The sequence below is a fragment of the Molossus molossus genome, unplaced genomic scaffold (genome assembly GCF_014108415.1).
Source record: "Molossus molossus isolate mMolMol1 unplaced genomic scaffold, mMolMol1.p scaffold_m16_p_3, whole genome shotgun sequence".
NCBI classification, from domain to species: Eukaryota; Metazoa; Chordata; class Mammalia; order Chiroptera; family Molossidae; genus Molossus; species Molossus molossus.
The window spans coordinates 32,137,070-32,151,644 of NW_023425366.1; the positions used below are offsets into that span (position 1 = coordinate 32,137,070).

General features: G+C 39.6%; 1 protein-coding gene across 1 annotated transcript in view; it reads left to right on the top strand.

The window, feature by feature from the left end:
- SEMA5A (semaphorin 5A) overlaps nt 1-14,575 on the top strand; it is a 428,940-nt gene that overhangs the window by 206,810 nt on the left and 207,555 nt on the right. The window contains exon 5 of the mRNA XM_036280207.1: nt 10,563-10,608. Coding sequence (XP_036136100.1) covers nt 10,563-10,608 — 46 coding nt within the window. The remainder of the gene's footprint in view (nt 1-10,562; nt 10,609-14,575) is intronic.

A 14,575-nucleotide genomic window follows, 5' to 3' on the forward strand; every position in this document is an offset into this window, starting at 1 on the left:
CATTCTAAGGATATCAAGCGAAAGGGTGATGGGCATGCTTGAGTCTCCTTGCACACCTGACCTGATGTGAGTACCAGCCCACTGCATGCCTTGCATGGAACTTGCCCTCATAGTCAATGAATTATTATCATTTACTGGAAGATACTTCTCTCTCTCTATTTTTGTACAGCAAATAGTATAGATTTATAATCAGCATGTTTATTACCAGAAACTAAAACAAAAACCCGAGTGTTTCCAAGGCAGAGCTTGGTATTCCTAACAGTCACAACAAATTCGTTTTGAAAATTTTTATTGTGTTATTTTGAATCATTTTTTTGCTCATGGTTTGAATCTATAAAACTAAAGATAAAAAGGAAAGATAAATTACTTCTGTTGTGCTGGGGCTGTATTTGCTCTAAGTATTCAGTGCGTCTATTCCCATAAGATCACATGGAATGAGTGGGCAGGCTTCTGTTTAATTGGAATGAGTTCCTTTTTTCAAAATGACTTTGTCACTGGTTCTAAACCAAGGATGCTATATTTTACATTCACATAAAAGTCATTTTTTAAAAAACTGACTAATAGAATTCCTTCCTTTTGGTGGTTATAATTCCTCTTTTCATTTTAAAGTTTTAAATTAGAACTAATTTGTTGGCAGCACATGTAATTAAAGGGAAACTGGAGATTTTCATGATATTTGTGCCTCTAGTAGCCACAGCTTCTATTTTCCAAGGGCTGTATTTTAGTCAAGTTTGTACATTAAAGGTAACTCCTGCTGAATGGAATGAAATCAGCAATTAGGAGTGAATCCAAAAAGCAGCAGAACCCCATCGTGCAAAGAAATCCCAGATAATGGTGATGTTTATATTGTATTTACATTAATTACAACTTAGGAAAAGCAGCTGGTGAGGAAAACAAGGGCAGTGCTTTTCATTCCTGCTCTTCGTTTTCACCCCTACGCACCTGGAATTATTTTAAACCTATACTTTATGGTTTAAATCTTTTCTTCTCTCTCTCCTTTCCTTCTCTGTGCTGACACTCGATTCATAGGTGTGTGTTTTCTCTCTGCTTATATTTCCTCCTTCTACTTGTTCTCCCTTCTCTCCCAATAGGCCTATTTGATTAATTAACCTAATCTGTGTTAAAGTCTATTCTTTGTCTGCTGGCTTTGTTCAGTTTTGTGTAATATTTGCCCAACAGGATACCTAAGTATCACCCAGGGACATTCATTCAAAATTCAGCTTTCTCTGCTCCCTAGTCCCATCCCTTCTAATTCAGGAAATGGAAGGGGATCCTGTAATGTGAGCTTTTAACACACAGGTGGACTACAGACACTCTTGTGGGAAAGACTTCTAACCTTGTGTTCCTTTCGCTGAGGTAAAAAATAATAATAATCTGCACTTTCTTCCCTACTGGAGTAGGGAGCAGATAAGCCTAGCTGTGTAGTTATTTATTTAGTTTTACATATATATAGTCTTCCATTTTCCAAATTGCATGAATGAGCCAGCACAAGAATGTGATAACAATAAACCAGCCTCTTTATGTTGAGTGTGTTTACGTGGTATCTTTCAGAATTTATTAGTTCATTTGTTACTCTTTCATGACTCTTCATGCATCGGATATTTATTGAGCCTACTTTATGTCAGGAAGTATTTTAGGCATTGGCAAAACAAAGATGAAGAATTTGCAGCCCAGTGCAAGAGTTGACAAGCTAAGGCCCAAGTTGACCTCCTGTCTTTGTAAAAAAAGGTTTACTGGAACCCAGCCACACCCATTTATTTGTATCTTACCTATGGCTGCTTTAGGGCCCTTGCTGCAGAGATGAGTACTTGCAACTGAGACCACCAAAGTGCAGTCTTTGCTCTTGAACACTTAAAGAAAAAGTTTGCTGACTCCTAGATTCGTGGATGGGTCAACACCAGCAATTCAGTTCTCCTGAATTAAAGGCCCTGGAAACATCCAGAGTAAAGGAGCATGATGGTTCTTGGGTGAAAAGGGTACACTGAGAATGTGCTCTACCCATTGGGCCTTGGGGATGCATTAGAAGTCTGGCAGGTCGGATAGAGTCTTCCTGCCAGAAGGACCACACCATAGGGAAGGTCCCAGATCATGATGAGGCATTATTGGACTTGTTGGTGGTTGAGAGGGAACTCACTGTAGGTGAGACCAGAGCTTTAAGTGAGGTCAGATTATGGAGGAGCTTAGATTTTATCCTCTAGATCCATGATTCCAATTCCAGTAGTCATGAGAGTTACTTGAGGTCCTTTTAAGAAAGCAGATGCCTGGAAGTAATGTTGAAATCTCTGGTTTAACAAATTCTTGATCATCTGTTGACCTGGCAAATTTGAGAACCTCTTCCAGTGTCATTAGTTGCTTGGGAGGTGTCTAAACCTACCTATTCACAAGCTCAGATTTGCATTAGGAAGATACTTTTGCCATATTGTTTGCAGAACTTGCTAGATTTTGGAAAATTTTGGAGGTAGGGATTGTAGCAGGGGGCTGTGGATCAGGTGACAGAAGAGAACACTTAAATTTAGTTAGTGATAGTGGAAATGGAGAAGAGAAGTCAAAGTTGAGACACATTTCAGAGCTGTGTCTGACAGTGATTAATGACAAATAGAATGGGGTGGCTGAGGGCAAGGGCCAAAAATGAGATTTAGGAGCAAGATTTGGGAGTATGGCTTGTGATGGCGTTAGCTGGGGTGGGCACATGGGGAATGAGTAGTAAGTCTTTGATTATTTGAAGAAACATTAAAAAACAACTTCAGATTTTGCTAATTCTGAAGATAACCCAGAAAAATAATTGTATATGGAGATAATTTGAGCAGTAAATATTTCTAGGAAAACAGAAGTTTAAAAAAATCATAGGATAAATTCACTTGGTATTTTTTTTTTAATGAAAATTTATTTCTTATGTTAACTGAAAAATGGAAAAGAACAAGTCAAATACCCAGTGGACATACAAAAAGCAAAAGTCACCAGTTAAATTTAGAGCAATAAGTCCTCATCTGTAATCCTCAAAGCTGTTAGAGATTTGCAAGTAACATTTAGAGCATAGTACAATTTAAATGATCAGTGTGATTAACAATATTGATTAATAACTATGCCCCTTAATTTGCTTATGGGAAAAGGTTATTTTGATTTTATATCTCTGAAATTTGCTAACAGCATTGGTCTTAATTGCAGCATATGCCTAAAAATCCATCTTTGTTATTTCATTCTACTTGCCAAATACCAAGAGGCTATCCATGTACTTCTGTGACTTTTAATCTTTGTATTGAAACATACCAGAGAGCTATTAAGACTGTTTGATCTTGGTTTTGATGTATTCTTTGAAACTTATTTCTAATAACCAGGACTTATAAAGGGTTTAAAATAACCTTTTAGGGAATGAAATAAGCCAATACAATTCTGGGAAAGTGCTTACTGAATACATATGGTAACAACAATAAAATAAAAATTATTTAAAAAATTTTATAACCCATAGTACATATATTTATTATTTTGAGGAGAGTAAGAAAAAGTTGGACTGAGAAGGTAGCTCATAACATGGCCATATTATATATTTGTTTCCATATTTAAAAGTATATTAGTGAGAAAAAATTCAACATTCAAAGCTATGCTCTAAATGTGATCCAGCTACTTAAATATTATGCTATATATTTGGAATAGTTTGGTAATTTTAAAATTTAATTGAGGTCCCAAAAACTTGTGGAAAATGTATGTGAAAGAGAGAATTTTGGAAGCATTATAACAACAGAAAAAATAAAGGCTTCTATAAGATGTTTTGAGTCAACCAATGTAATGAAAGTCTTAGAAAGAGCAATTATAGATAGGTGGGTGAACGATGTAAGATGGTTACATGATCAAATTAAATCTTGTTCTTTTAAAGCTATGGGTATGATTGATACAATAGTTTTATTTAAATACTTAACTTTTATAAAACATTTTTGAGTTTTAAAGGATATATTTACTACTTTTTCTTAGCTGGGAAGACACAGACTTATATTTTAATCTTTAAGTCTGTCAATGCCATTGAAAATTTGGCTATTATGCAGGATGTCACTGTTTTAAGCTCTGTGCCAATTGGATATCGGTAATGGTTAGAAGGAATCTGGATATAAAAAGAAATTATGGAGGGGATGAAGCCAGCACAGGTATAGGTGAGGCTAGCTTTTCAGTTGCTGTCAGCTCTCAGATTTACCCCATTGGTCTCAGGTTTTATATAGTGTGTATTTTGCATTCAGATTGTTTCATGATCAACCATGTTCTAAACCTTGACATAGTTTTTTTCATCGTTTAAAGCATTTTCTTATAGAGTTACTTGCTCTCTGTCTCCATTTTATTTTTGTGCAAAATGCATGTCTGTCTTAATTATTTGGTATTCTGCTCCTCTTTCTTAAGAAAGACTCTAACGTACCTGTTCAATAGGAACTTGGAATTTTTTCTTTGATTTTATAGCTATATTCATCAGAGACCAATTGAGTTATTCTAAGAGAATGTCATTTTAAAACACCTGTGTCTTTCATAATTAATGGAGGTCAGAGTTAAGTTTTATAGTGTCTCTAGATAAAATGAACCATTTAGTTAATATGCTCATGATGGCTCAACCTTTTCTTTAATGCCAGCTGAATTTTATTACTTTACACGAGGACACAGATGAACTTCGTCTATTAAGGCTCATACTGCTCCCTCAGGGAATATATTGTTGTGCTTAGTGATTTGTTGCTAATAGGCCACTGGGGGATGTCATGGGACACAGGAATGAGTTATTCAGTCCTGCAGTCAAGAGAAATAAACCCCAATGAAGAGGGAGGAAATGCACTTAGATGTCTACTGAGTAAGGGATGAACAGGCTTCCAGACTGACAGTTTGTGTCTGCCAAATTTAATGGCTTTGTGATTTGAATTATTCAGTCTATTGGATCTCTGTGTTACTCATGTATTAGCACTCCTGAAAGTAATATGGTTATTACATCTGAATGGGCAATGTCAAATTTTATTCCAGAACATTGGGGAGAAGTAGGTCCACACCAAGGGAAGAGAAGCTCATATTTTTATTTGCCCGTAGCCAATAAAGTGAACCTTTACAGCCTGGTAAACCCTTGCTTCATACCTCTGTACTGGGAGGGGGAATGGAAAGAGGGCAGCCCCTCCCCCCAAGCTGTGCAACTAATACACTCTGAGCATCTAGTCTCTTAACCTTGGGCACCTCTGCCTTCTCCCTAAAGAATGGTAATATTCCTCCTCACTACCTATTTACATCTAGGGGTGTTATGAAGATTAATGAGACCACTTAAATGCTTTGGGTGGCTCAAAGAATTGCCCTGCTAGAGAAAGTGACCCTGTATGAAACATTTGGTTAGCATTTCTGGTTGGCAGGGAGCCAAAAGCATTACTCCTTCATGTTGGAAAGGTTGGTAGCCTTTTTCGTGAACCTCACATCTATGGTTTTCCCTTCTCTGCGAGCTCACAACTGCAAGATAAAGAGGTTGCCTCTTCTGTAATGCCCTGGAGAACAGCCACTTGCCGGGGACCATAGATCTTACTTTAGTGTGTGAGTGGCCCCACATCTGGTAATATCAATTTTTTTTCCCCTTTAGAAGATTTTCTTTCTTTTTGTAACCTTTAGCTTCATAGGTCGTTGACCTAAACTCTAACAGATCAAGCTGTCTGGGGAGATTTCAGGTCCCTCATCCTGCTAGCTGGATTGGAATAGTTCCAACAGCAAAAATGGACTTGGACTTGGACTCGGAGCCAAGTAGTTTGAGGAAAGAGATTTGAGAATAGTAGAATCCACACTGTGTTTTGTCAGATTCTTAGGTTCCAGCGAGGAGATTGGGGAATTCCACAGATATTTCATCTTTTAAAATATTTTTTAAATTGCTAAAAAATATGATAGATAAAGTGAATACTGAAATGTATAACAGTACGTGTTTCTAGTATGGAAAGGTCCAGCAAGGCAGTGAATTGCTTCTTTGGGGTTTGTGTAGACCACAGTCATGTATTAAACAAATATTTGAAAACATCTACCGATTCTTTGTCTCCAAAATCAAATTTAATAAAAAAGCAACAAAAACATAGCCAACCAAACAACATAAAAATAGACCTTAAATAGATGTTGAGGCCATGCAAACTCATAGGTCTGATAATTCCAATGTCAAAACTTTCAAATCAGTGTAATCAACTGACTTTATGATTAACAAATATTGTAGATAAGTACTTACTGAATACTTTTTACAAAGAATCATCTTCTATTTCTATATGCTGAAATTTTATTTAACATTACTTTGAAATACTGTACTCATTTGCAAACAATAAAAGCACTTGTAAGCTTTTTCCATAAATTTATTGAAATATATTATGATAAATCTTTTGAAGTCCCTTATTAGATGGACATATGTTCATCCAACTTTATTGGTCATTTTCTATATCTAAAAAATGGTCACAGTCTTGTAGGAATTTGTGTTATTTAAATGTTGTATAGTTTTTATTTCATAAATGAAGAATCTTGGGCACTCTTAAAATAAGTATGGGTAGGCAATTTGAGGAAGAATTTATGAGAACTAGGAGGAAGAAAGTAAGCACCGTCTCATCAGCCAGACTAGTAGAATGAACATGTTCTCTTAATGGGCAGACACATATGTCACAGATCACAGTTCTAATGGTGAGAACCAATTGTCTAGAATCAAAACCTTGTCATTAGCAGTGCTAGCCTTGAATTGTCTCAAAATGATTTGTAAAAGCACCAGTGACTGAACAATGAAGGCATGAAATAATTGTACTCTAAGAACTATTACTGTGTGTGTGTGTGTGTGCGTGTGTGTGTGTTTAGTGCCAGTGAAGGTAGGAAGGAGACATTGGATGACTGATTGGTGAGGCCATGTTGCACAATGGGACAAGGGGCTCTAAAGTGGAGAGGTCTTGTTTCTAGTCCTGGGACTTTCTCTGAATTCTAATAATCTTGGATAAATCACACTGCACAGCTTCACTTGAAGAAGTTTCTCCATCTATAAATTGAGGGGTATATTCTCTCTAATGGCAACACAGCTTTTGAATTCTTGGATTCTGTGATTTTTATTAGGTAAAAAAATTGAGCATGGGTTAAAAAAATCAGCTTGAATCAAAAATTTCAAACTTTTTATGCTTTGCTTCATTAAGATGGTAGGGGCTGTGACAGTATCTCATAATTACTGCGATGTTTTTCCTAGTAAGCAGGCCCCTCCTCCCTGCCCCTTCCATTCACCCATTCAGAGCCTCTAGTGTACTGACTTATTACTGATGACATGGTTGTGAGGACACCATAGTTCCCAGGTGTCTGGTGAATGCAGAGAAAATAGTCGACATCCACTGGTAAAGGCTGGGGTTGGAGAGTGGTACCTTTACTGACAGTGTGGCCGCAGGGGCAGAAAAGGATGGTCAGCAGAGTTAGATTTGCTTGGGAGCTGTAGACGAAGATGTAGCCTGTTTGTCATAAAAAAAAAAAAAAATCAGCGTCTTTCTATTGTAGTCCCTTCAGGCTGCTGTAACAAAATACCAAAGACGGTGTAGCTTATAAACAACAGAAATTAATTTCTCATAGTTGTGGAGTCTGGAAGTCCCAGGTCAGGGAGGCAGCACTGCTGGGTCCTGGGGAGGGCCCGCTTCTAGGGGGCAGCTGGCCAGCATTTTGCTTTGTGTCCTCACATGGTGGAAGCAGCTAGGGTTCTCTGGAGCCTCTTTTATGAGGTTAATAATCTCATGTATGAGGCATCCGCTCTGGTAACCAAATCCCCTCTCAAAGACCCTATCTCCTAATACCATCCCCTTTGGGGGTGAGTATTTTTAACATGAAGTTTGGGAAGACTCAGATATGCAGAGTATAGTGCTTCCCAATGGAAAACACCTGAAAACTGAACCCATGGGTTTCGGAGAATAATCTCTATACCTTCTCCAAGCCTCTCCCCACGTAGCGAGGACTTTGAACATTTCACTCTGGTTGTTCTGCCCAGAGCTCTGCAGAACCTCAGGGACACTGCCGTCCTCTCCTCAGTGCTGTCTGGGGACTTTCAGCTCTTCCTTTGGGTATGAGAACCGCCTTTCTCGAAAGTGATGGATACTAAAGCGTGGGCATGCGCATGCGTATGTGTATAGGTGAGGGAGGGAGTGTGCGTGTGCGTGTGCGTGTATGAGAGAGACAGGTGGGGTAAGGTGGGGTGTGGCCTTACACCATCACCAAAGCCCTCAAGTAATTTAGTGACTGAAAGTATGAATGGTTTCTTTTATAGGGAACATTTACAGAGCCAGTGAGTTGGAAAGAGTGTGATGACTGGATCCCAGAACAACGACAAGATAAACAATGATTTTATGTTTTTTTCTAAAAATTCACTCATGGAGATGATGCTGAGAATTTTTTTTGTGTCTGGAAATTTTAATATACTTATAAACAGTCTGGCAGGAGCTATATTAATTGCATTTACTATGTGTCACACACAGTCTGTGCTCTCCTTGGATTGAAACCTCACAGCCACCCCTGGGGCAGCTCTGACTGTTAGCTCTATTCCGCAGAAGCGGAGACTGAGGCAGAGTGCGCGGATTCCCCCCTGGTTGCATAGTGGTGGAGTTTAGGCTTCTGCACAAATGCTGTCCCCCGTAACAGGGGCAGTGAGCACTGCAGCTTCCTACAGCCGGAAGCACTTAGGAAACCGGCCTGAGGGTCAGGGTCAGGAGCCACAGTGCTGCCTAATGTCCAGTCGTTGCGTCTGGTACCACTTGCAGGCTCCTCACGTGAAAGACGCATCTCTCTGTCTGTATAGGTTTCTAACTTCTCTTTGAGGTGTCCTCCTGGTCTGTTTCATATCAGGTGAGATCTTGGCAACTCTTCAAATGCAAGCTAGCCTCCAGGGGCACGTGCCGGGCAGCTGGACCACAATTTTCCATGTGTGCACTGCGTTCCTGTTCCTTCCCCTGCAGGAGATGTTTCTGTTGGAAACCTTGTCTCTGCATGGTGCCCGACTAAATAAAAACAAACTCTGCTGCCACATTTCCTCCTTCAAGGCTCCTTATTCTGGTTCCACATAGCAGGCTAGGACTCAACTCTAAGAAAGAGAGGGGAGGTTTTTCCCAAGTGGCTTTGTGGTGAGGTGACACGTGCCAGGATTGTTTCTGGGATTATTTTCAGAGGTTAGCAAAGTGGCCATGGTCGTGGTTGGAGGAAGCAGTGTTCACTGGGTGCAGGATGGCAGTGGCCCCATGGTGGGGGACAAATTGTGAGAAATCCCAGAACCCAGGGGTGATCCCTGAGATGTGTCAGACCACCCTGAAAAGGAACTTAGTCCCGTTTCTTCCTCCAGGAGTGTGTGGCTCATGCTTTTGGGTGCCTGCTTCCCTACTGCATTGTCCTCCCCACTCTATCCACACCATAGGCATGTCTCTTGGTCCTGTAGGCTATGCACTTGGCCTAACTTGACTGTCACTTGTTACTTCTATTGGACCACATGTCTGCTTCTGACATCTACCTACCTCCCCAGATAGTTAAAGTCATCTACTTTTGTTTCTTACTGGTGTGGGAAATACTTTGTTATTTTTTAGATGTAACCTTGGAATCGCCCACTATAACATAACCTCAGTTTTACCGGGCCTCCTCCCCTCCATCCTACATTCTTGGGGCCTGTCTGCTTTCCATTATTCCATGCCAATTCCTTGCGGCCTTTATTGTCTGCACCTGGCTGACTTTCTCTCCACTCATCCCTGGAGTGCGGCCCCCACTGCAGCTTCTCATCTGCATGACGTTCCTTCACGATTCGTTCCTTCACGATTCGAGGTAGAGGCTGAAACATCTCACAGCAGGGAGGCCCCTCCATTCTTTCTAAAAGCTGCCGCACTAGGGTCTAAAGCCTAATGTGACCGACACTTACGGCTTTTCCCCCTGTGCTCTGCGGACCTCGATTGCATATTCATTGCACTGTTCTTCCCCTTCACTATTGAAAGCTGATAGTTCCCTTCTCTGTAATTTCCTGTTTCACACCTGGGCAGGCAGGGCTGACTCTTTCAAGCCCTTGATGCCGGACCAAGTTTCTGCTTCTAAACTTATTATGCACTAAACCCATCTGACAAGACAGAGTACTCTAGGACTCGGATTATTGTTGAATTCAAAATCTGGACATGTTTTCATGATGAAACTTGGTGGATATAGGTAATCTGTAAGAATGAAGACTCATGAAGAATGGTTTTCTATCCTCTTACTTAAATTCTATTTCAGAACAGATGCCCATGTCCTTTTGTCCATTTCAAATAGATCAAGAGAGCCAGTTAATAGTGTAGACTTTCCCGAGTCTCGCACCTACACACACACACACACACACACACACACACACACCCCTAATGCCTTAAGTTTCTCACCGATCTCAAATGTATCTATCGAATTACTGAATGCCTTTTTGAACTCTGAGGTCCAAGGAAAACTGTACTACACACATTCTTAGCAGGAGAATCCTTTGGAAGCAAAAATCATTGTTTTTTCCCCCTTTGTTCTCATGATTTTTTGGAACTGTCATTTTCTCGGACCTATTAAAAATAAAACTGCTCTCTTTTTATATTTTGTAGAAACTACCTCTTCAGATTACAGCTTGAGGATTTGTCTCTGATCCAGGTAGGTGCAATTTATTTTTCTCAAGCTTTCATTTTCCATCCCAATTAGCTCACTGTGGGAGGACATGAAGACAGATGTACGTAAAGGTATTAATCCAGGCTGCACAGGGCTTCATTGCTTCAGGAGGTCAGGCCACAGGACTCCTGGCTGCCCTGTTTGGTATCAGTCACCACCTGCTGTAATTCGCAGGGGCTCCTTTCTCCTGCTGGGCAGTCGCTCTTCCTTTCAATGGCATCACCTGACTTTCTCTTCTTCAAACGACAGATAATTCAAAGGATATGTCCTCAGTGTCTGGGAGCGTCCTGTTTTGGCCCAGTTATAATTTATTGATTATTTACATCGATGCTTCCAGCCATCATAGTCTTATAAAAGTCAACCCCCATAGAAAATCATTGTTTCCTCTTTATAGTAAAATGAATATGAATATATGTGTTAAAAATACATCTAGTGAAGAATAAGTGATGATAGATAAAAATGCAGTTTATCTATGTCTGTGTTGATTGTTTGGAGAAGGAGCCTGAGACTCATGTCTGAATGGAGTATTTATTTCATTGGCAGAGCTGAACTGCAAAGGCCCACTTTGCTCTCCAGTCTTTTATTTATTTATTAAATTTTTTTTATTGATTTTTTTTTTTTTTTTTTTTTAGAGAGAAAGGAAAGGGGAGAGAGAGATAGAAACATCAATGTGAGAGAGAAACATCCATTGGCTGCCTCCTGCTCATGCCCTGCTGGGAATCAAGCCACGACCTGGGCCCTGAGAGGGAATTGAACCAGGACCTCTCAGTCCATGGGACCATGCTCAGTCCACTGAGCCACATGGCGGGCTGCCTCCATTCTTTGAGAAGGGTCTGATAACCAGGGTCTCTTTGGAAAAGATGGTTATGGCACAAATATCTCCTTCACTGAGGTTCTAGAACTCCCTGTGGACATGCCAGAATTCTGGGGCTGTGTGTGATTTGGAAAATGTTCTTCAATCACTTTTAATGCTACCCTCTTGTCCTGGAGTTCTAAGAAGTGATTGGAGAGAAGTTTATTTTCTTTGTGATGCTGGTGTTAATGAACATTGGATCTTTTATTTACCAGGGACACAGGAAAGCTAATGTTGGTAAAAAGCAAGGGCTGTGTGAAGACGGTAGATTTGCTGGTCTAGCCCCATGACTCCCAGCACTGGTGGGTTTCTTCACCCGTGGAATGGCCACAAAACACTACCTTTTCTACACTGTCACTGCTCAAGTTAAATAAAGTAAGGCATGCACGAGAAATGAGGCACACTGCTTTCTGGACAAATGTTAATTGCTTATGTTTTTTAAATGGAATAATAATAAATAATATATAATCATCCTAATTATTTCATCACACTGGGCAATGAATTATCTTTCCACTGCAATTTAGTATGTAACTAAGGTAAATTGATTTGTGGACAAAATTATAATGTATTAGTAAATGACTCAGAACGATCAGCAGTTTAAGCAAAGTATCACTTTAAACTTCAATTTTGAAATACCCTTTAAATATAGAATCTAAAATATAGACCTTTCAACAGATGGAAACTATATATTATGCTCATTGTGATTCTCATAGTATAGTATATTATCTCGCATATTGTGTGTGTGTTTAAAAAGTAGAATGTGTTGATGCCTTTGTGTACAAGTGTATTCATTGATTTCCTAATTTCCTGGCTCTCTTGCAGTGGTTCCCAACCTTCCTAATGCCGCGACCCTTTAATACAGTTCCTCATGTTGTATGTGGGCATATCTGCATGTGGGCGGACCCACCTGGAGACAGAGGGGCGGTGTCTCGGTTCCTAAGACCATCCGTAATATGTGTTTTCTGATGGTCTTAGACGACCCCTGTGAAAGGGTCATTCAACCCCCAGAGGGGTCACGACCCACAGGTTAAGAACCACTGGTTTAAAGCAATGAGCACACAGGACACAGCACTGGCTTTCCAAATTCTATTCTCCACTGACATAAACCAAGGTTTCTTATAAAAGTAGCTGATTCTAGGGCTTGGGTAACCAAAGTCCCAGCTAAGCCAGGAAGATTTTGTTGTTCCAGAAATTAAGGCAATATTTAAAGAACGGTGAGGCATGTCAAAAGGAGCTAGGAGCCAGCTTGGAAAGGGCTCACTGAAGAAATCTGGGACAATTTGATTGTTCAAATAAATAATGATATTATCAGATGATAAGATATTGAATAAACTAAGAATCCATGAGTATATGCTAACATAAAAAACAGATGAACAAACTATTGAGGCGAAGGGGCTGCTGTTCCTTACTGTAAAATGCCGAAATGAATGCTGACAGTTACGGGTGAGAGTTTGATGAGGACCAGGATGTTTATATATTTTCAAAGTATTTACCTATAAAATACTGACTAATTATAAGAGCAAACCATGTGACTTGATGGTGAAGATCCTGGTCAATCTCAGCATAACCACCCCTGAATCAGTGCACAAGGACAGTAAGATTTCCATAATATTCCTCACCATTAGGAACCGTCACACAAACAAAAACTGAGGGCATTCTACAAAACAACTTCCCGCTACTTTTCAAAAGTCAAGTCATGAAAAGCTGGAACAAAATGATGACCTATTCTATCATAAAAGAGAAAGAATTGACATGATGATCCATTGAAATACTTGATCCAAACTGCATCTTGGAACAGGTCATGTTTGTGCTATAAAGAATACTATTGGAAAAACTGGTTAAATTTTAAGGCCTGTAGATAAAATAGTAGAAATGTATTATATTCATTTACTGATTTGGATAGCTGTAATGTGGTTATATAGGAGAATGTCCTTGTTCTTTCATAGAACCTACTACAATAAATAGGGGTAAAGAATATAATTTATGCAACTTATTTTGTAATGATTTTGAAAATTACATTGTGCGTATGTATAAAATGCAATATATACACACAGTCATGCAGGAAGAATGATAAAACAAATGTGATAAAAAGTTAATAGGGAGACTGATTCAAACTAACGTTGAATGTAAAGTATAATTAAAACATAAAAAGAGTCCTGGCCAGTTCGGCTCAGATGTTAGAGCGTCGGCCCGCAAACCAGAGAGTCCCGGGTTCAGTTCCTGCTAAGAGCATGTACCTCAGTTGCAATTTGTCCCCAGTCCTGGATGGGGTCGTGTGGGTGGCAACCAGTCGATGTGTCTCTCTCACATCAATGTTTCTCTTTCTCTCTCCTCCCCTTTCCCTTCCACCCTATCTGAAGATAAATGCAAAAAATAAAAAAATAAAAATAAAAAGAATTTTAACAAGGAAAATCTATAAGTCTGAGTGAGTAGTTTAAAAGAGTTCATTGCCTTTTTCTTATGTTTTTCTTGATGTTATTTCAAAATAAATACATGCAAAAAATTGAGAGATGTATTTGCCATCAGCCCATGTATGATATTATTGTGGGGGGAGGGAAACTGCTTTTCCTATCCTTCCTTCCCCTTGTCACAACTGCCCGGTGGTCAAAGTCAGGTTTAGGTTCTTGATAGAACTGAACCATGATTGAAGTATGGAAAACCCATGAGCATCACCATCTAGTCAGAGATTATAGTCTTTGACATAGAGCCAAGCAAGTGGATGGGTTTTCTGAACAATCACCTTGACGACACAGTCCTCAAACAGGTGTCAGACATTGCTCAGCTCTAACAACATTGGTGCAAAGCACACGACCCTCCTTCTACATTTTCAGTTGTGTGTGCTGCTTGGTAGCCTACTGTTTATTCTGTGGAGAGAGCAAGCTGGTGGTTCTTCCCATCAGACTGCTTGTTTCTTACATGTCTTCTGTGGAATTGCCTTGTTGAATTCCATGAATAGTTCCGTTTAGTTTACATGACTGTTTTCAATACACACTGATGAAGAAAGGACTGTACTGGTGTTAGAAACAGCTCTGTCCAGCAGAAACATATGTGAGCCCTCATTGGTAATTTAAGATTATTTGGTGGTGGTCTCATTGAAGC